General features: G+C 44.1%; 1 protein-coding gene and 1 long non-coding RNA gene across 13 annotated transcripts in view; one reads left to right on the top strand and one right to left on the bottom strand.

The window, feature by feature from the left end:
* acoxl (acyl-CoA oxidase-like) overlaps positions 1–22,974 on the top strand; it is a 406,862-nt gene that overhangs the window by 342,505 nt on the left and 41,383 nt on the right. For all 4 annotated transcript variants that reach the window (XM_041187832.1, XM_041187834.1, XM_041187831.1 and 1 more), the window contains 3 exons: positions 5,764–5,875; positions 8,378–8,465; positions 22,903–22,973. In XM_041187832.1, coding sequence (XP_041043766.1) covers positions 5,764–5,875; positions 8,378–8,465; positions 22,903–22,973 — 271 coding nt within the window. The remainder of the gene's footprint in view (positions 1–5,763; positions 5,876–8,377; positions 8,466–22,902; position 22,974) is intronic.
* LOC121277946 overlaps positions 5,906–22,974 on the bottom strand; it is a 620,247-nt gene continuing 603,178 nt past the window's right edge. For 4 of the 9 annotated variants that reach the window (XR_005943011.1, XR_005943018.1, XR_005943015.1 and 1 more), the window contains one exon: positions 5,906–6,197. This is a non-coding gene — a long non-coding RNA (uncharacterized LOC121277946). Of the gene's footprint in view, positions 6,198–10,969; positions 13,639–16,924; positions 17,020–22,974 lie in introns of those variants that run through there. The other 5 variants (XR_005943014.1, XR_005943022.1, XR_005943012.1 and 2 more) reach the window with 4 other exon arrangements.

The raw sequence follows: 22,974 nt of genomic DNA, 5'->3' as shown, positions 1-22,974 counted from the left end.
AGTAACTCTTCATCAGAACCTATGCTTTGGAAACAGTGACCCATTCAAGAGCAATTCTCCCTGCTGCACACCACAGCCCCCACGCCCTCTCGCCCCCCCCCCCCCCCCATGCCCCACCCTGAAGCTGTGGTGATGGCACTTAACATCTGTTTGGCTCTGTAGACTGAATAATTGATTATTTCTAACTTCTGAGAACTAGGACTAGAAGACATAGCATGGTGGCAGCAGGTGTCAGTGACTAAGGCTCAAATGGAGCTCTTAAACGGGGGCTCTTAGACGGATTCAATATTGAATTAGATTGAGAAAAAAAATCTGAATTAGTACAAGAGAGAGAAAAAACCTGAGCGAATTGTGCGAAAACAAAATGACATTATGATTTTTGATACGCTGGTTTGTCCGGTTTCAGAGGAGATTCACAGCCAGAAGCGTATGCGAGCAAGCGATTTATTGTTGCTTTAATTTTTTTTATCCTCCCTCACTATTTTCTTCCCTTCCCTTGCCGAGTGTTGCCAATCCTCCAGGATTATCCTGGAGTCTCCAGGAATTAAAGATTAATCTGCAGGGCACTTACTGCAAGCAACCCAGGAGAAAAATAAAAGGACGTTTTTAAAAATTGCATGTCACGTTCTTTGAACACTTTTGTTTAATAGCTATAAAAATATTGAGGGAGAGCGAAAAGGCTGTTTGACTGACGGTCAACAATTGGATAATCATGAGCCTGTTTGCTTCCTAATTGGCATGGGAAGTGAGCGCACTGGTTGAATGTCTAGGGCAGTTGGAAGGAGGAGATTTGTGACGAAACCTCCAGAAATGCACCAACCAGCATTGGCAACCCTACTGTTATATTGTTATACTATTCATAAAGAAATAGGAACTAATTGTTCTGAGAATGTATATCCAGATTGCCACATTACAACAAAAATAAAATAGTGCAGATGCTGGAAACCTGAATTAAAAGCAGAAAGTGCTGGCAGGATTCAACGGAACTGGTTCTGAAGAAGAGTCACATACAACTCGAGACGTTAACTCTGTTTCTCTCTTCAAAGATGCTACCAGACCTGCTGAGTATTTCCAGCACTTTCTGTTTTTATTTCAGGGTGCCACATTCATGGCTACACTGCAGTCAAGTATCGAGCAGCAATGTATCAGTCCGCCAGTCACATGGATGGCAGCAAGAAATACACTCGATGAAGTTCCAGCATTTTGTGTCCAAAAGTGTGATTATTTTGAACTTCTGAGAGAACTAGAAGAGATCCTATTTTGAAGGTGTAGAAACTTTACTGGAGTGCAGTTGCACAGATGCCTAAGTGGCCATTGTTCATATTACAGAGAGCTAGCATGAACTTGATGGGCTGAATTCCTCTTTCTGTGCTCTAACCATTCTATATGTGGACCGTAACAGGAGTTTCAGCAAGGTACGCAACCATAAGGGGCACCACCCCTCCAAGTTTAGGATTGCCAAGCCACCCAAGGTGTCCTGGCATCTCCAGGAATTAAAGGTTAATCTCCTGGAGATTGCTGTGTAAAAGAGGGAGAAAAATCATAGGGCATTCTAAAACAAATACAACAGGAGACGGTATTAATGGTTGACTGACAGTCAAGAATTGCCATATAGATAATAAAGAGCATGTTTGCTTTCTAGTGGTGCATCACAAGGATGGATGTGACAGGAATATGGGGAGGTGGGGAGGGTGGGTGGAATGAGGCTGTGCAGTTTGAGGCCTGAGGTCATGAGCTGAAACCTCTCAGAATATGGATAACCAGAATTGGGAACCCTAGCCTGAGCCTAGTCATGTCCTCGTCTGATGTGCACAGGCTTGCACTTTCAGCAGGAGAGCAGAAACCCTAGCTGATGCTTCCCTTCCTAACCCATGGGTATTGAGTTCAATCACAGTGCTTTTGCCATCCCCTTGCTGAAAACAGGTAACTTTGTACAGAGCAGAATGAAGCCTGGAGCCTTCCTGCCCCAAATAAAAGCAGAACAAACTGGAAATTGTGGCAATGTCTGTGGAGAGAGAGAAACAGTTAACGTTGCAGGTCAATGACACTTTGTCAGAACTGGGAGTGACAAAAATTGGGGCTGGAAAGCGCGCATGTGTCAGCACACGGCTTTGAATGTCAATCTCAGGATGTGATGAGAGTGGTTTGAGGAATGCTGAATATCTTGGAGATATTTGCAATTGTGGGTGGACCCAAAATGCGAAGGGTGGAACTTTAGTTGGAATCCACGTGGAATAAGTCTGAGCCGGAGGCAAGAGATCTGTCTGTGAAAATGCGTACTTGTAGACATCTAATCAAACTCCCTCCCTAACTCCATCATGGGTGTGCCTACACCACATGGACTGCAGCGGTTCAAGAAGGCACCTCACCACCACCTTCACAAGGCAATTAAGGATGGGCAATAAATGCTGGCCTAGCCAGCGACACCCACATCCCATAAACAAATAAAAAAGCGCGAGAAGGGAAAACAATGCAAGTGAATAAGGTGGAAGAGACAAGTGGAAATTCCTCAGAGAGAATAGCAGATCTTTCTCAAGGTGAGTATTAAGACTTGTTAAGCATTTCCGGCATTTTCTGTTTTTATTACAGATATCCAGCGGCCTCAGTACTTTGCCCTTGTCTTTCTGCCATGTTTGGTTCAATTACTTGGTGGATAAATTTCTTGAACCATCAGAAAGGTACATCACAATTTTAAATAGCTGCTCAGCCACACGATCTGCCACCACCTCTGCTCTGCCCACCCCCACAAAACCCCCAACCACCCAGCCATAGCTATGGTGCTGTCAAATATGGGACAGATTCCTGAACACCAGTCTTAACTCAGTATATTCATGAATCCCTTCGAACTGAAGGAGATGCACCACCTTAGTGCGATATTTGGAGAGAAAGCAGAGCGGCCCTTAACTTCAGAGGTGTTTGGCAGTGTGTTACAATCAGGACTGAGGGAGACAAAAACACTTCCCAGCAGTGAAACTACTTGAAGCTCGTTTTCCTGGAATTCAACCCTCTATCTGCTTGTTAGGGTGTTTTCAAATGTGTGTTTACCAGCAGACAAGGCTATCTGAATCAGTATCCATAGATCCGAGTAACAAGACACATAATGAGAGTCAGACCAAAGTACTGCAACATTTGGGCTTTCCGGCAACATCACCACAAAAGATAAAAGGTTCAAAATTATCTTTGAAGCTACTGGTGAAAAATAGAACTAGGAAGGAGCATGCCTTACTATAAGTTCTTTATTTACACTAAAACATTAAATGGGTTCTGAATTGGTGCTGGAGGGGAGATCTTTTCAGTAATAAACATGTACAACTATGGAGAAACATATTCTTCACTCCCACTCCAACTACTTCAGGGGTAAATTTGCAATATGGGTTTGTGTTGTGCGACTGAAACCACGCACTTTATGTTTGTGCATCTAAATTCATCCCATTACAGTGCAGCAATTTTTGCATGGTGCTCTCCAGCTCTTCCATTAGGTTCCATTGATGTACAAAACCCCACAGAAAGAAAACATACATGGACAAATTCCACATTTCATAAAATCATGCAGCTCAGAAGATGGCCATTCGACCAATCATGCCTGTGCTGGCTCTTTGAGAGAGTTATCCAATTAGTCTTAATTATCCAATATTTCCCCTTTAAGTGTCTATTCAACTCCCTGTTGAAAGTTCCTATTGACTGTGCTTCCACTGCCCTTTCTTGCAGTATGTTCCACATCATACCAACTTGCAGCAAAAAGACATTTTCCTCATCTTTACTCACATTTATATGACTAAAGCCAGGCTCCTTTTATTAATAACTTAATCATAAACCCAATAAAGTTTACACTTCAGAAGGCAGTGAATGAAGGCTGCGAGTCCAGGTTTCCCATTATCAGCGAGACTTGGATATAAGGGTTGATTCAGCGCTCCCACGTTCACAGCAGGAAGCCAGCTGTGCCTGAGTTAAGAGTAAATTCCTGTAAATCCCTGTACCGCTCTTGTCAACTGCTGTTATAATAAGGAGTAGTCTGGCTAAGTATCTGACAAAACTTTTGATGTTTAAAACAAATATAGAAAGCACATTAGAAGACAGAAATGACAAATCCAGTGTTGGGCTGTTAAATCAATAGGTGCCTCACTGGTAGTTGGAGCCCTGTAATTCCAATGCTGCATAATATGGCTCACTTCATCTGTCCAGGACTCTGTGTTCCCTCATTGATGTTGGCCATTATGAGACCATGGGAAAAATTTTCCCCTCCGTTTGGGGGGAAGTGGGAGCGGGCGCTGGCGTGTGCTCCTCCAATTGGCACCACCATTTTATGTGGCGCACCCAGCGTGACATCCGCCGGGAAGCGCTATGTGCTCCCTGTGCGGGGGTGGGGAGGGGATTCCTTTAGCCAGGAGTGCACTCTTTCACGCATAAGCGCACAGATCTCCCTGAGGCTAAGTGCTGCCTCAGGGAGATCGGCTCCGAATTAAAATTTGCAATAAAAATGATAAGAAAATTTCCCTGACATGTCCGGGACATGTCCATAACTTTAACTGAAACCTTTATTAAAAATTTAAATAGCCTCATGAAACCTCATCCCGCCTGTCGGTGAGGTTTCATGCTTTTTCTGAAGCCTGCCAGGGCTCCCAGCCTGCCCATCAACCTTAAGGTTGGACAGGCAGGTCCATTGATGATTTTAATTAGTGTCTCAATGGCCTCAATGTGCCATTGACAGGTTGATGGGCGCGCAGCTGACTCGGCTACGCCCCCGCCGACCTGAAAATGGAAATGACGTGAGGTGACGCCGGGAGTTCCGCCCAACGTCATCCCGGGTCATTTTACGCGTCGGCAAGTGGGCCCTGCCACTGCTCGCCAACCAGAAGATCCTGCCTCATAACTGCATTTGACCACTTACTGAAGGCAGTAGTGTAGTCTGCGAAAGGATGTGCGCTGCTGGAGTAACGGCATAAAATTGTTAACAGTATTAACTACATTTCAAAAGTGCTTCATTAGCTTCATTGTATCTTGTGATGTCCTGAGGTAATGAAAGGCATTGTACTATTACAAACCTTTCCTTCTTTAGATGCCTTACATTGAATGTTGTATTTATGGCCTCTCCTTAACCCCTCTATACCTGGAAACAGTGCTTCTATAGCTAGCCTCTGTCTGCCAGGGTTAGTGAGGGATAATAAAATCAAATCAAGGTTGCCACTGCTGCCAGATATCCAGCTACCCAGCTGAGCTGCTTGTGTGTGTGGCCAATGGGTGGGGGCAGAACCTGATTTGGTTGTATTTCCTGCCCTGTTTAATCAGCCTGTAGATACCCACTGTGTACTTACTAACTGTGGAGTTGTGCACTGTTGTAAGAAATAGAAGCAGAGAAAAGTGGAAGAAGGAAGAATGGAATTATTTGTGACTGTTGTTTTGTCGAGTTCAGGAACTGTGTATATAAAAGGCAACCTAAAAGTAGGAAGGAGAACAGACAATTTAGATTACTTAACACAGAGAGCAGTGAATACTAGGGTACAGTGGAGGTAGATTATTAAAGAGGGAACTGAATAGAGAGGATTAATAAATCTGTGAAATAGAGTAGTGTATGGAATTGATTGAACTTTGAAACTGTTCAGATAAACTTCAGAGGCCTCTTCTAGTCATGAACATTAATATGTTCCTTCAGTCTAATTGTAGTTTTGATTTACCTGCTCTAAACTGTAACTAAAATAATTTGCTGTTTACAATTTTTTTAACTGTTGAAAAACTCTGATCATATGTCCATTAATTTCCCAATAGTATCCTATCATTTAGCACAGAGACGGTGGGCAGCCTGAACTTCTTACTGAAAGCACTAAATTACCGAGAGAGAGTCCTTCAACGCAGTTTGGCAGCCAGACTCTACAGTAAGGTAAAGTCAGAACCCAGGTACTCAATGAGATTAATGGTTGTTAATTTTATTGTTATTCTTCTGACTCACTTGCTTATGTCAGTCACTAAGGTAACCATACACAAAATCACATCCAACAGCAAAGAGAATTGTTTAAAATTCACTTGTGAGGGATTGTGTTCTTGAATGAATGAATACATTAATCCATGGGACAGTCAATCCGGATTCTTCTTGTCCACTCTTCTCTGACCAGTTTCAGAGGGGTTTGAAAGGGGCTTGAAAGCAGGTTGTCTTTGTCCCTTCTTGGTGGGCAAATGAGGCTGGGACAGGGTGAGGAAAGGACCTAAAGAGAGGAAGAAAAAAAATGTAAAAATAACTACAGCGAAGAGATGAATTGTTTGTTTCTTATGGTAACACCTATTTGCAATCACCACAAGTGCTCCCTGTAGCCAACAGGCTCAAGTTTAAAACACCTCTGTCCTCTCTGCTTGCACTCTGTTGTTATGAGCCTCAAATTTATAAATTAAGGTGTTCCCCAATCATTCAGCCTTGAGTCATTCGAGTAATTTTATTTTCCATAAAGTCAATGATGAAGAGAAGCAAGCATGTGTAAAACAGTTGTCAATTCCCTATTGCCCTTTTCATTCTACTGCACAAGGCAAATTTCTCACTCATTATCCTCAGGCTTACCTTGTCATTAGGCTTACAAAGTAGGCAACTAACAAAGAAAATTGCACCCTATTTGAGGTATAAGGACAAATCTGAAATAAAACAGCACGTTCTGGAAATGTGCACTTACCCACTCTGCCTTTCCAGCATTTGCATTTTTTTTTAACAAATTAGTGGATATCCTGTGACATTGCTCATCCCAAGTCAAAAGATAAACTATTTAAACCAACAGGTAAACCAAAAGGGGAAGTGGTGGTGTAATGGTAGTGTTACTGGACAAGTATTCCAGAGGCCCAGGCAAATGCTCTGCAGGTTCAAAACCCACAATGGCTGGTGGAATTTCAATTCAATTAATAAATCTGAAATTAAAAGCTAGTCTCAGTAAAGGTAACCATGAAACCATTGTCATTGTAAAAACCCATCTGGTTCACTAATGTCCTTTAGGGATGGAAACCTGACATCCTTACCTGGTCTGCATGTGACTCCAGACCCAGATGAGTTCTGCAAGAGCCACTCTGCTTCCGACCTCATTACAGCCTGGGTGAGGTGAGAGTGACTGCCCTTGATACCAAGGCAGCATTTGACTTGAGTGTGGCATCAAGGAGTGTAGCAAAACTGAAGTCAGTGGGAATCAGGAGGGAAACTCTCCACTGGTTGGAGTCCTACCTAGCACAAAGGAAGATGGTTGTGGTTGTTGGAGGTCAGTCATCTCAGTCCTGGGACATTGCTGCAGGAGTTCCTCAGGGTAGTGTCCTTGGCCCAATCGTCCCAGCTGCTTCATCAAGGACCTTGCCTCCATCATTAGGTCAGAAGCGGGGATGTTCTGTGATGATTGTTCAGCATTCCCAGCTGATATAGTTGGAGCAGGCTCAAGGGGCTGAAGGACCTCCTCCTGCTCCTGATTTGTATGTTGGCATATCTCAAGATCGAGAGGTTTTACAGAAAGCAATTGTGAAAATTGCAAGAAGTAAACACCATACACAAACTTTTAATACATAATAGATTTGTATGTGACAGATTTTGCATGAAGATAATGGGGGGAATTTTAACCACACAGGATAAGTAGGCGGAGGGAAGGGGTGAGTGGGAAGCAAAAAAATTTAAAATCTCAAACCCAACTCCAACCTACCCACTTCCGATTTTAATGAAGGTGGGTTGGGGGCGGGGTGACCAATTCACTCACAGGACACAGGTCAGTAAGTAGAAGCTTTTCAGGAGGCTGGGTGCCTCTATTTTAACAGGATTTTTATCTTTACTCCATGAAAACCAGTTTTGTTGGACTCAGTAACCTGGCAGGGAAAAGGAGGAGAGAAGCCCTGGGTCCATCAGGTGAGCGTATTTACAGCACTTCTAGTGGCCCTAAGGCAGGAGTATTCCCCTCACCCAATGCAATCGCCAACTACTCCCATGATTTCCGACTGCCCCCATGATCTCCCCCTCTCCACCACGATTTCTGAGGGTCCCCCATGATCTCTGACTCTCCTCCCAGATCTCTGTCTTCCCCCACCTTCCCAAGATCTCCGAGTTCCCAGCCCTGTAATCTCCGACCCTAACCACCACCGCCCGTGCCCAGCCCCCGCATTCTCCAAATCCCCAGCCCCCGCAGTCTCCAACTCCCATTCCCACCATCTCTGACATTCAGCCGCCCCCCCACTGCCCCCAAACTGCCCGCCAGGATCTCCAACTTCTCCTCGCGATCTCCAACTCCAATCCCCCACACAGTAAATAAAATACCAGGGCCAATGTCACTGAAAGTGATGGACTAGCTAACACCTTGCTTTGAAACCTGGGATATTTTAGAGAAAGCTTTCTTGTTTTGCTCTTGACTGTTCAAGAATGTGCTCCTTTTCCTAGGTAACGAAAAAGAAGGAAGAGCCCTTCGGTGCCTGGAACTCTTGCCTCCACCATGTCACTTACCTAGCCCTGGCTCACATTCATCGAGGTCAGTAACAATATCTCTTCATTTGACATTTTAATATTTGCCATATTTAGGTTGTTAGGTACATTGCAACAATTCCAACACAAAAACAACTTTCTGGTTTATGTCAGTGGATCTCCGTCACCAGCTGGCAGGAGCTGTGCTAGACCAGCCCTGATCATTATTTTCTTTAATCTCCAATTTTCCCTCCTCTATAACTATACGCGTGCAAAGGTACAGTTCCATTAATACCTTTATGTATCTCGATCATATGGTGTGAACCTTGCCAATGGGGCAATGTTTCAAAACATGGAGGGCATCAAAGTGGAGGCCCCACAGTCAAACCCAATTCAAATCCCACAGCAAAACCCAATCTAATTCCCGGACAATCCCAATTCAGTCCCCACAGTCAAACCCAATCCAGTCCCCACAGTCAAACCCAATCCAGTCCCCACAGTCAAACCCAGTCCAGTTCTCGCAGTCAAACACAATCCAGTCCCCACAGTCAAACTCAATCCAATATCCACAGTCAAACGCAATCCAGCCCCCACAGTCAAACACAATCCAGTCCCCACAGTCAAACTCAATCCAGTTCTCGCAGTCAAACACAATTCAGTCCCCACAGTCAAACTCAATCCAATATCCACAGTCAAACACAATCCAACCCCCACAGTCAAACACAATCCAGTCCCCACAGTCAAACACAATCTAGTCCCCACAGTCAAACACCATCCAGTCCCCAGTCAAACACAATCAAATACTCACAGTCAAATCCAATCCAGTCCCTACAGTCAAACACAATCCTGTCCCCACAGTCAAACACAATTCAGTCCCCACAGTCAAACATAATCCAGGTCTCGCAGTCAAACACAATCCAGTCCCTATAGTCAATCACAATCCAGTCCCCAGTCAAACACAATTCAACCCCCACAGTCAAACCCAATCCAGTCCCCACAGTCAAACACAATCCTGTCCCCACAGTCAAACACAATCCAGTCCCCACAGTCAAACACAATCCAGTCCCCACAGTCAAACACAATCCAGTCCCCACAGTCAAACACAATCTAGTCCCCACAGTCAAATCCAATCCAGTCCCCAGTCAAACACAATTCAACCCCCACAGTCAAACTCAATCCAGTTCTCGCAGTCAAACACAATTCAGTCCCCACAGTCAAACACAATCCAATACCCATAGTTAAACTCAATCCTGTCCCTACAGTCAAACACAATCCAGTCCCCACAGTAAAACACAATCCAGTCCCCACAGTCAAACACAATCCAGTCCCCACAGTAATACACAATCCAGTCCCCACAGTCAAACGCAATTCAGTCCCCAAAGTCACACACAATTCAGTCCCCACAGTCAAAGTCAATCCAGTCCCCACAGTAAAACCCAATCCAGTCCCAACAGTCAAACCCAATCCAATATCTCCACAGTCAAACACAATCTAGTCCCCAGTCAAATACAATCCAACCCCCACAGTCAAACCCAATCCAATATCCACAGTCAAACTCAATGCAATCCCCAGTCAAACACAATCCAGTTCTCACAGTCAAACACAATCCAGTCCCCATAGTCAAACACAATCCAGTCCCCATAGTCAAACACAATCCAATACCCATAGTCAAACCCAATCTAATCCCCACAGTCAAACCCAATCCAATATCCACAGTCAAACCCAATCCAGTCCCCAGTCAAACCCAATCTAGTCCCCACAGTCAAACATAATCCAGTCCCCACAGTCAAACACAATTCAGTCCCCACAGTCAAAACCAAACAAATCCCCATAGTCAAATCCAATCCAACCCCTATAGCAAAACCCAATCCAGTCTCCACACCTGAGTCCAAACCTTTAGAGGAACCCAGTACAATCGTGTCACAATACCCAGACTCGCTGTTCTAGCAGGAGTCACTGGGTGCAACAGTTATGAGAACTGTAATTGATTTTTGGCCTTCTGAACCCAGGATACTGAGGCTATTTGTGACACTCCTACATTGCCCAAGTACCCAGGGCAGAACTTTTACTTTATCGGGCAGGCGTGACGAGCGGGCCCAGGAGCAGCCGCCAAACTGACTGCTGCCCATGATTGGGTCCCGACTGCAAGTTCAGGCTAGCTGGCCAATTAACGCGCACTGATAACCTCAGCGCTGCCGGGGTGGGGGGGCGGGAGGAGCGCGAGCGCTGACGTGTGCGCATGCGCGAGGGTGCATTCCGTGAAAGCTCCCTGAAGGCACAGAGCTGCCTCAGGGAGCTGAAGATTTTTAACAATAAAAATAAAGATCTCAAAATAAGGAAGACATGACCCTTAATGTGATACTGTCACATGAGCAGGGACATGTCAATAATGAGTTTGTAAAATTTTTATTGTTTTTTTCTTTAATCCTGCCCGTGGTTGAGGTTTCACAAAAAATGCAAAGGCTGCCCGTAAGGTTGGATGGGCAGGGAAAATCTCACTTTAATTAATTGACTGATGGGGCTTAACAGTCCTCTTAATTGTCGGTGGGCGCGCTGCCAACTCCTGCACGTGCCCGCCGACCGAGATATCGCGCGCTGTTTCACGCTTGTGTTTGTTGGGCGTGCATCCGCATGCCGAGCTGAAAATCCTGTCCCAGAAGGCGATGGAGGCATGACTTCAGGAGAGGAGGGGAAGGGCAAAGAGAATTGGACAGTTTGGATTTTCCTTTAAGTGAAAGAAATATTTTTGAATTTACTGTTCACTAATGACCACATTTGCACTTGTAATGCCTGAAAAGGTACATGTAAAGTATAGAATACGCCAGAAAATCTGTAATCAAAGAGACTCAACCTGTTTGGTAATTTATCAACATTTAACAGTTTGAAAATTCACTACTTCTGTTCATAAACTTGGTGTTTTGTGGCCTGCATATTTCTTTCCATCTTTTCATCGACTTGCATGGGAAAAGAGAGTATCTCTGTCCAGTCATGTATTTTGTATACCTTTATACGTCCATGAGGCACTTTTCTTTGAGGTTTCCGGCATCTGGTCACACAGATAAAATCAAAATCAAAAAAAGCGACTGTGTCTGCTTTCCTTTGACTGGTTTATGTAGAAGGGTAGGATGGGATGCAGTGGTACAATTCAAATTCACATAATGCTTTGTAATGCTGACGTGTTGGATGGCTTATCATAGGAATCGCTAGACAAGGAAAGACTATGGTCCATCTAGATTGACTTTCACCATCCTGGTCATCGCATGCTACAACAGCACTCGAGTTGTTGGCTGATCATGGTAATCAATCTCTATCAGCCTGCAATCAGATCCAGACCTGAGGTGAGGAAATCCCCAATGGTAGAAAGCTTTGGGAACCATAGATCCAAAAGCCTCCTGTTCTGCCCAAGCAAACAGGAACTATTGACTACAAAAAGCAGCAGACAATGGCATCAGCCTCCATTATACAGTTGAATGCTACTTTGTGGTGTCTGAAATTTAAAAAAAATCTTACCAATATCTTATCTTAACAAATATTATCCAGGATCCTTATATCTGACTAGGATCTGCTGTGATTCCCTCTACATATGAATGGCCCATCCATGCTCTAACATGTTCGCATATCAGGTATCTGCAGCCCCAACTTGAGTGGGAGAGAGAGTCAAGACTATTTACTCTTGGATCTGGACTAGATATGGTCACTTCATTTATCACTGGTCAGTTTATCTGCTTCATTCATTCATTCATTTCCTAAACTGCATAGGTAAAAGTAATTCTGGTGCATTTAGCCTCTCTTCAGTCACAATGCAAAGATCTTTGTTTAAATTCTAAGCCTTGAATGTGCACCTTAGCCCATAAACAAGACATTTTCTTGAAATTACTTTCTGATTTTAACAGTGGGTGAATGCCTTCATTAACATGACAGAGAAAGGAATTTCACATGAATGTGTTAATTGTTTCTACGCTTTTATCACAGAGTAATTTCAAGCCCTAAGCATGAATGAAGGTATTTTGGCCTGAGCATTTCCCTCTGTAATTTTCCTACGTGTCTAATGATAGAATTACTGCAAAAATTTCATCAAACTCTATCTGTTTCTCCTGGTGTTATATTGTGTGGTTTAAAAAAAGGCTCTCTCTGAATGACCTGAAAGCCATTCAAGGAAGGGAGGTGTAGGTTTGATTCCTGACTTGTGCTAAATTAGCAAAGCTCAGCCAGGGTGGTTGTATAGGCACTGTTCTCTCAGCACTGTAGGTTAAGGAAGGAAAAATCTGTCAGGGTTCCCAGTATCTAGGAGCCCCCTGATGAAACTGCATGTGAGTGTGAGATTCGCCTCAGCTACAATATCATAAAATAGTCCTGCCAACATTCACCATCTCGGCTGACCCACGAATAATGGCCACCTCGATAAGGTACTTGAGGGCAAACCAGCACGCGAGGAACTATATCTCAAAAAAATGTTACAATCTTCAAAAATGAAAAGCCAAGGGGGGATAAAAGCCTGAGGAAAAAGATTTCACCATGGCCACATTGCTGTTGGTAATGCATCTGTTTTTGTGCTGATGAATTAATCTCTAACTTGAGTCCTTGGCTGCCTTAGCATCTTATGTTCTGATACATTAGCTTAAAGCATTTTCTGTGTGCAGAGGTCAGTATGACCAGACTTGTTCAGATGTTCCTGTGTTTAGTTTCCACAAGCAACAAAGTTACAGTAAAGTCCCGCAGTTCGCGATTTGTTCTTTAGCAATTTTGTTTACCCATGCGAAAGTCCTTAGACACACGATTGCCTATTGTTGCCCCAAATGTTTGCCTATCCGCGATTTAAGTGAACTAAAAACAAGTCCTTGTAACAAGCCAGTTCTTTCTGTGTGTGTGTGTGTCTGTGTCTGTGTGTGTGTGTGAGAGAGAGAGAGAGAGACCGACGGGGGGGAGAAAAGAGATGCAGGTTAGCTGTATTTGTGCACACATTTATGGAGAGATGTTTTTATAGGTGAGGAAAGGTTAGTTAAACAGCGTATATCTTTCTCCCAGTTGTTGCAGTCTGTCTCTTTGGTTGCCCTCGATTCTTGCTTGGACCTGGCAACCAACGAGGGTCCCTGCTGTAGTGGCAGCTCCTCGCCCTTGTCCAAACAGGAGAGGGCCAGCAGCTGCAGCGACTTCTCCTTCAACCCTCTTGACTGTACTCCTTAGCCCAGGGGTGGGGTCCCCGTGGTCTGGATCCAGCCCGTTGCTCAATTTCATCCAGCCTGTAGGCAAGATTTCTAAAATTAGAGACCTATGACAGAAGGGCCTTCAAAATAGCATTTATCGTCATTGTTATGAATTTGCTTTGGATAAAAGCGTCAGCTAAATTACTATAATAACATTTAACAATATAATATTCAAATTCAGCCATCACATTAAGACAGCCAGGAGTAACAAAGAGACAGTCTGGGTGAGTTGAACATTTGTGTATTCTCTTAAGAAATACTAAATTAAGTTGGGTTTTATGTGGGTGTGGCCTGTGACCGATTTTGTCTATGTGTGAGTGGCATGTGATAAGAAAAAGGTTCCCCATCCCTGCCTTAGCAAGTGGCCTTGCGTTTTTCATTCTTTTGTTTTCCCGGCAGTTTCCCCTACCACTACTCCTCCTTTGTAGATGCTGACTTCTGTTGACATACGGTTCCATGGGCGTAGCCACCTCTCACACCTTATCCACCACTATTTGTGTGTCGGTCTTAATGGTCTGTTTAACTATAGAAACATCATGGGGCAGAACCTTCAGGCGCCAGCGAGCGGGGTTAGGGCCTGCATCCCGACGTCACCGCATGTCATTCAGATTTTCAGTTCGGCGGGCGCGCACCTGAGTTGGCTGCACGCCTGCCGGACCATCGAGGGCCTATTAAGGCCAGTTAACTATCAGTTAAAACAATAAACTGAGCTGCCTGTACAATCTTAAGGTTGGCGGGCAGGCCAAGAGCCCAGGCGGCCTTTGCATTTCTCTTGAAGGTTTTGAAAGGTTTGAAAAGTTTTAAAATAAAATTCATAGGCATGTCCCAGCTCATGTGACAGTTTCACATGAGGGAACATGTCCTAAAAATTTTTTTTTTCCTTTATTAAAATTTTTAAAACTTAAAACAAACCTCCCTGAGGCGGCTCTGTGCCTCAGGGAGATTTCTGCGCTCTTTTCGCACGCACACAGGCCCCGACTCAGGCAACCCCTCCCGCCTGCACAGGTAGCGCTCAGCGCATCTGGGCCTGCTTCGCGCTGGGCGGGCCTTAATTGGCCTGCCCGCGTAAAATGGCGGCACCCAGCCAATCGCGGGCCCGCGCCTGCTCCCACACAACCTGCCCCCCACGCCCCCCCCCCCCCCCCTCGGATGGGGAGAAAATTTTCCCCATAGTGAAGTTCAATTCTGCTTTTCCTCCAATATTTGGACATACACAACAAACACATACGCTGGAATATATATGCAGACACACCACCACCCACCCCTTCATAGGCAGGAGTTGTTGGATAGCAATTCTGAATAGAAATCCTAACCCACAAGCACTGGAGCTAATTCCAGCACTGTTACTGAGGCCTCATCTCATATCTGCCTGTTCGTTACCAAGTAGAGAAGTTTAGCATATGACTACACTGAAATTGAGCTGAATGGAAAGAGTTTCAACAAGAATTGGAAGTTACTTTGCCTTACTGGCTATAAAATGGGAGGGAACTTTTTTTTTAATAACAGGGTAATAGGACTGTAGAGCAAATTACAACAGGGTGACGGAATGAGGTTCACAAGAGGACTGGATGAATTCCTGTCAGTAGAGAGGATACAGAGATGTTAGTTACAGAACCACATGAAGAAACTTGGTGGATAAAGAAAGAAGTTGGAACTTATTAATCGCCTTTCATCATCTCAAGATGTTGAAAAGCACTTCATAGCTAATGATGCAGTGTGGGATAAACAGCAGCCAATTTTTGCCTCGCAGTGAGTTAAATGATTTGATCACTTGCTTTTAGTGATGTTGATTGACAGCCAAAAATTGAACAAAACTGCTGTCCTTCAGATAATGTTGTGGAATCTTTTATGTCCACCTGACAGCACTTCTGACAGTGCAGCACTCCCTCAGCACTGCACAGAAGTGTAGACCTAGATCTTGTACATAAGACTCTGAAGTGGGGCTAGAATTCAACAGCCTCTTGACTCAGGGGACTTAGGAGTAGTTTGGAAGAGTATAGGCCAGATGGACGATTGATCTATGTCAATTTATATTCAGTTGAAACCAGAGTTGGTCAGTGTGGCTCAATCAATCACTGGATAAGCTTTTGGAGCTGTTAGCAGATTTCCAGCCAATAAACATGCACTTTAATTACATTTGACGCCAGGAACAGAGAAAAGCACAATTAAAAAATCATAAAGTCTGTTGAATTTTGGGAATGCTATGATTTGCATATCTCCCCATCTCAATTAACCTCTTTGATCCTAAAATCTTGAGTCAGAAATTCCTTACCACACTATTAAAAAGATATTTAGACCAGATGAACAATTCCTAACTTTTGTAGCATGTTTAATTTTTAACTGTAGAATAAGTGTAGCAACTTCAGGCCCAAGACATCACTGCAGGAGTTCCTCAGTCCTCAGGAATTCTAGGCCCAACCCTCTTTAGCTGCTTCATCAATGACCTTCCCCCCATCATAAGGTCAGAAATGGGGATGATCACCGATTAATGCACAATGTTCAGCACCATTTGCAGCTCCTCAGATACTGAAGCAGTGCATGCCCAAATTCAGGAAGACCCGGACAACATTCAGGCTTAGGCTGATAAGTGAAAAATAGCAGTCACGCCACACATGTGCCAGGCAATGACGTCTCCAAGAAAAACTTTAGCCATCTCCTCTTGACATTCAATGGCATTACCATCACTGAATCCCCCCACTATCAACATCCTGGGGTTACCATTGACCAGAAGCTGAACTGGACTAGCCATATAAATACTGTGGCTACAAGAGCAGGTCAGAGCCTAGGAATTCTGAGGTGAGTAACTCACCTCCTGACTCCCCAAAGCCTGTTTACCATCTAGAAGATGGATTACTTTCCTCTTGCCTGGATGAGTGCAGCTCCAACAACATTCAAGAAGTAAATATCATCCAGGACAAAGCGACCCATGTCTTCAGTACCCGATCCACCAACTTAAACATTCACTCCTTCCACCACCAACAAGATGCACTGCAGCAACTCACCAATGCTTCTTTGACAGCAGCTTCCAAACTCGCAACCTCTACCACCATAAAGGACAAGGGCAGCACATGCATGGGAACACGACCACCTGCAAGTTCCCCTCACTCACCATCCTGACTTGGAATTATATTGATGTTCCTTCGCTGTTGTTGGGTCAAAACTCCCTCCCTAACAGCACTGTGGGAGTAGCTGCACCAGATGGACTGCAGCCATACAAGAATGTGGCTCACCACCGCCTTCCCAAGGGCAATTACAGATAAGCAACAAAATGCTAGCCTTGCTAGCATCACCCACATCTCATGAAAGAATGAAAAAACGATACCCATATTGTGCAGCATCTGGACTAGTCGGAGATCTTGGACAGCAACCTCATGATTTCCACGTTTAACTGCACATGTGAGGACTTGACGTTGATATCTGATTTTCAAGTAAATAAATAACAGTGAGAGCTGTTAGCATCACTGCTATTTTTAACACACAACAACCCGGCCGAGTAACACGCTTAAATTGAACAGGTTGACACCTCTATTCAAATAGCAGAGAGAGGAATGTCAGACAAATGCATTTAATATTCTCACACTCGTATCGTACCGGGTAACTTCAAGACCCCATCCTGCAGTAAAATGACGGGAGAAAAATGCAACTGAAAATGTAATCATTATGTATCAATTTGATCAGTACCTTATTGTCGGATGTAATGTGAATACAAGTCTTTCTCTATGTTGACACTGATGCCATTAATGTAAATTTAATTAGAAGCTTGACATGGCAAATAACTATAGGATGTTCTGTGAAACAATAACGTTTATCTAATGTTTAGTTTAGATCATGGTAGAAGACCCTCAGCAAAAAAATGATTTTTATTTTTAATCTCAGAGCGATTACTCGAGAAGAGGTGATGGTGTACTGGTATTGTTGCTGGACCAGTAATCCAGAGACCCAGGGTAATGCTCTGGGGACCTGGGTTTGAATCTTGCCACAGCAAGATACCCATATTGTGCAGCATCTGGACTAGTTGGAGATCTTGGACAGCAACCTCATGATTTCCACATTTAACTGCACATGTGAGGACTTGACGTTGATGTATGATTTTCAAGTAAATAACAGTGAGAGCTGTTAGCATCACTGCTATTTTTAACACACAACAACCCAGCCGAGTAACACTATGAATTCAATAAAAATCTGGAATTAAAAGTTTAATGATGACCATGAAACCATTGTCAATTGTTCTAAAAACCCATCTGGTTCACTAATGCCCTTTAGGGAAGGAAATCTGCTGTCCTTACCTGGTCTGGCCTACAAGTAACTCCAGACCTGCAGCAATGTGGTTGACTCTTAAATGCCCTCTGAAATGGCCTAGCAATCACCCAGTTGTGTCAAACCACCACAAAGCCTCAAAAAAGGAACAAGACTGGATGGACTGCCTGGCGTCAACCTAGACACTGGAAACGACAACGACATCATACCCTGTCAACCCTGCAAAGCCCTCCTGACTAGCATCTGGAGGCTAGTACCAAAACTAGGAGAGCTGTCTCGCAGACTAGTCAAGGAACAGCCTGACAAAGTCATCCTCACAGAATCATATCTGACAGATAATGTTCCTGACACCACCATCTCCATCCCTGGGTATGTCCTGTGCCACGTGCAGGACAGGCCCAGCAGAGCTTGACACCACCCAGGACAAAGCTGCCTGCTTGATTGGCACCACATCCACAAACACTCACTCCCTCCACCACTGATGCACAGTAGCAGCAGTGTGTACTATCTACAAGATGTACTGCAGGAATTCACCAAGGTTCCTTCGACAGCACCTTCCAAACCCGTGACCACTACCATCGAGAACAACAAGCGCAGCAGATAGATGGGAATACCACCAATTGGAAGTTTACCTCCAAGTCACTCACCATCCTGACTTGGCAATATATCGCCGTTCCTTCGCTGTCAGTGGGTCAAAATCCTGAAACATCCTTCCTAACAGCATTATGGATTACCTATACCACATGGACTGCAGTGGTTCAAGAAGGTAACTCACTTCCACCTTCTCAATGGCAACTAAGGATGGGCATTAAATGCTGGCCTAGCCAGCAACACCCACATCCCATGAATGAATTTTAAAAAAGATGATGGCATAGTGGTATGCAGTCGGGAGGGAGTTGCCCCGGGAGTCCCCAACATCGACTCCTGACCACGTGAAGTCTCATGACAAGAAAACCTCCTGCTGATTACCATGTACAGCCCTCCTTCAGCTGATGAATCAGTCCTCCTCCATGTTGAACATTACTTGGAGGAAGCACTGAGGATGGCAAGAGCGCAGAATGTACTCTGGGTGGGGGACTTCAATATCCATCACAAAGACTGGCTCGGTAGCACCATTGCTGACCGAGCTGGCCAAGTCCTAAAGGACATAGCTGCTAGACTGGGTCTGTGGCAGGTGGTGAGGGAACCAGCAAGAGGAAAAAACATACTTGACCTCATCCTCACCAACCTGCCTGCCACAGATGCATCTGTCCATGACAGTATTGGTAGGAGTAACCACTGCACAGTTGTTGTGGAGACAGAATCCCACCTTCACATTGAGGATACCCTCCATCATGTTGTGTGGCATTACCACCTTGCTAAATGGGATAGATTTCAAACAAATCTAACAACTCAAGACTGGGCTTGAGATGCTGTTGCCATCAGCAGCAGCAGAATTGTACTCAAACACGATCTGTAATCTCATGGCCCGACATATCCCCCACTCTACCATTACCATTAAACCAGGGGATCAATCCTGGTTCAATGAAGAGTGCAGGAGAGCATTGCCAGGAGCAGCATCAGACATACCTAAAAAGAGGTGTCAGCATGGTGAAGCTATAACACAGGACTACTTGCATGCCAAACAGTATAAGCAGCAAGTGATAGACAGACTTAAGTTATCCCACAACTAACGGATCAGATCTAAGCTCTGCAGTCCTGCCACATCCAGTCGTGAATGGTGGTGGACAATTAAACAACTCACTGGAGGAAGAAGCTCCATAAATATCCCCATCCTCAATAATGGGGGAGCCCAGCACATCAGTGCAAAATATAAGGCTGAAGCATTTGCTGCAACCTTCAGCCAGAAGTGCCAAGTGGATGATCCATCTCGGCCTCCTCCAGAGGTCTCCAGCATCACAGATGCCTGTTTTCAGTCAATTCAATTCACTCCATGTGATATCAAGAAATGACTGAAGGCTATGGCCCTGACAATATTCCAGCAATAGAACTGAAGACGTATGCTCCAGAACTTGCCACACCCCTGGTCAAGCTAAGCTGTTCCAGTACAGCTACAACTCAGGCATCTACGCAGCAATGTAGAAAATTGCCCAGGTATGTCCTGTATGCAAAAAGCAGGACAAATCCAACCCAGCCTAGTACCGCCCCATCAGTCTACTCTCGATCATTAGCAAAGTAATGGAAGGGGTCATCAACAGTGCTATTTAGCGGCGCTTGCTTAGTAATAAGCTGCTCACCGACGCCCAGTTTGGGTTCCGCCATGGCCACTCAGTTCCTTACCTCATTACAGCCTTAGTTTAAACATGGACAAAAGAGCTGAACTCCTGAGATGAGGCGAAAGCGACTGCCCTAGATATCAAGGCCGCATTTGACCGAGTGTGGCATGAAGGAGCCCTAGCAAAGCTGGAGTCAATGGGAATCAGGGGGAAAACTCTCCACTGGTTGGAGTTGTACCTAGCACGAAGAAAGATTGTTGTGGTTGTTGGAGGTCAGTCTTCTAAGCTCCAGGACATCACTGCAGGAGTTCTCCAGGGTACTGTCCATGGCCCAACCATCTTCAGCTGCTTCATCAATGACCTTCCTTCCATCTTAAGGTCAGAAGTGGGGATGTTCACTGATAATTGCACAATGTTCAGCACCATTTGTGACTCCTCAGATACTAAAGCAGTCCATGTCCAAATGCAGCAAGACCTGGACAATTTCCAGACTTGGGCTGACAAATGGCAAGTAACATTCGCGCCACAAGTGCCAGGCAATGACCATTTCCAACAAGAGAGAATCTAACCATAGCCCCTTGAGATTCAATGGCATTACCATCACTGAATTCCCCACTATCAACATCCTGGGGTTTACCATTGACCAGAAGCTGAACTGGACTAGCCATATAGATACTGCGGCTACAAGAGCAGGTCAGAGGCTAGGAATCCTGCAACAAGTAACTTACCTCCTGACTCCCCAAAGTCTGTCCACCATCTACAAGCACAAGTCAGGAGTGTGATGGAATACTCCACACTTGCCTGGATGAGTGCAGCTCCAACAACACTCAAGAAGCTTGACACCGCCCAGGACAAAGCAACCCATTTGATTGGCATCACATCCACGAACAATCACTCCATTCACCACTGATGCACAGTGAAACATCTACAAGATGCTCTGCAGGAATTCACCAAGGCTCCTTAGACAGCACCTTCCAAACCCACAATCACTACCATCTAGAAGGACAAGGGCAGCAGATAGATGGGAACACCACCACCTGAAAGTTCACCTCGAAGTCACTCGCCATCCTGACTTGGAAATATATCGGCATTCCTTCACTGTCGCTGGGTCAAAATCCTGGAACTCCCTTCCTAACAGCACTGTGGATGTACCTACACCACATGGACTGCAGCGGTTCAAGAGAGCAGCTCACCACCACCTTCTCAAGGGCAACTAGGGATGGAAAATAAATGCTGGCCCAGCCAGTGAAACCCACATTCCCATGAATGGATTAAAAAAAAAATCTCCTTTTATACACAAAGAACAGCACACAGGGAACACACAACCATTGATGGCAATTTGTAATGTGCTGCACAGATCACCAAGTAAAGCACTGCACATGGGTTGACAATACACACAATAAGAACATTATCACAGTTTGGGGACAGTGTGAAATTATTCTCATTGGAAGTATAAACCAATCCAGTGACTCGTGAGCTTCAAAGCCAGTTTTTTTAACAAAAAGATAAGAACAATTTCTATAAAATTGCTAACTAAAATTTAAATGATGTGGGTCAGACAGTTTTCAGTCTGTCACAATGTTCTGTAGGTAGCAGATAACCTTTTCTCTCCTTTCTGCCACCCACACAAGTAGAAAAATAAGCTTAAAAAATAATGAGTATTTGCATGCAGCAGTAGTTCTGCTTTTCTTTTCAGTGTAATATAAATACAAATGTTTATGTGTAATAAAATGTCAGATATTATATTCCGAGTTTCTGTTGACGCAGTTAAGAGTCTTGAGTGATAATAAACTTCTCCACGCAATTAGTCAGTCGCAGCTAGATCGGATGATGCATGCTTTAAAGGGCTGGGTGCGATTCTGTTACAACCTACTAATCTGTATTGGTTGTAATTTTACAAAAGCTCACCAACTTGTTTTTGATTGCAATATAAATTTTTTGTTCTGCATTGGACAAAATCATTCCTCAAAAATAATGGCAAAGTTCTTCTTGCCCTACATTTTGGTGGAAAATTTAGCAGGGGCACAAAAGGGAAAATCTGATTTTGTATTGAACATGCCATGTCCTTTAGCATTAGTGACTAGAGAAATTTCACCAGTGTTCTTAACTTTACATCCTAAATAATGCAAAACAATAAAGAAAGAACCCACAGTTATATAGCTTTTTTTTCATGACCTCAGGACACGTCAAAGTGCTTCACAGCCAATGAAGTATTTTGAAATTGTGGTCATTGTTATCATGTAAAGAAACACAACAGCCAAGTTGTGAACAGCACGACAGCATAAAAATACAACAGCAATTTGTGCAAAAGGTCTCACAAAGAGAAATGAGAGAAAAGAGCAGGTAATTGTTTTAGTGATGTTATTGGAGAGATAAATGTTGGTCAGGATGCCAGAACTCCTTTTTGGGTAGTGTCATAGGAATCTTTCATATCCATCTGAGATGGCAGATGACCTCTTCAATGTATAACTGAGGGAGTGTTGCATTATTGGAGGTGCCATCTTTCAGACGTAACATTAAACTAAGGTTCCCTTTGTCCTCTCAACATCAAGCCTGTGGAGAAAATGTTCCGATGGATTTTATAGAAGGGTGGAAAAAAATTAGATAGGTAAAAAGAATAATAATGCCATGATGGAAGTGTTTGGAATTAAAGCTTGATTGAACAGATGGATTTTGAGATGGATTTATAGTTGTATGAAAAGGAAACCGCACACACTTTTTTCTGAAAATAGTGAAATGTAGATCACAGGCACAAAGCATCTCCATGAGAAGAGAGAAAAAAGTCCTCAAGATATGAAGCTCTTTCATCTCTTTTGCTTGTTTGCAGTGACCTTAGAACAGTTCTGGAAAGCAGTGGAACAGTGCCCAGTCCCAGAAGACAAGGCTTTGCTGAAGAAGG

The sequence above is a fragment of the Carcharodon carcharias genome, chromosome 5, assembly GCF_017639515.1.
Source record: "Carcharodon carcharias isolate sCarCar2 chromosome 5, sCarCar2.pri, whole genome shotgun sequence".
NCBI classification, from domain to species: Eukaryota; Metazoa; Chordata; class Chondrichthyes; order Lamniformes; family Lamnidae; genus Carcharodon; species Carcharodon carcharias.
The sequence above is the reverse complement of the archived record's forward strand: the minus strand, read 5'-3'. Positions and strand labels throughout refer to the sequence as shown.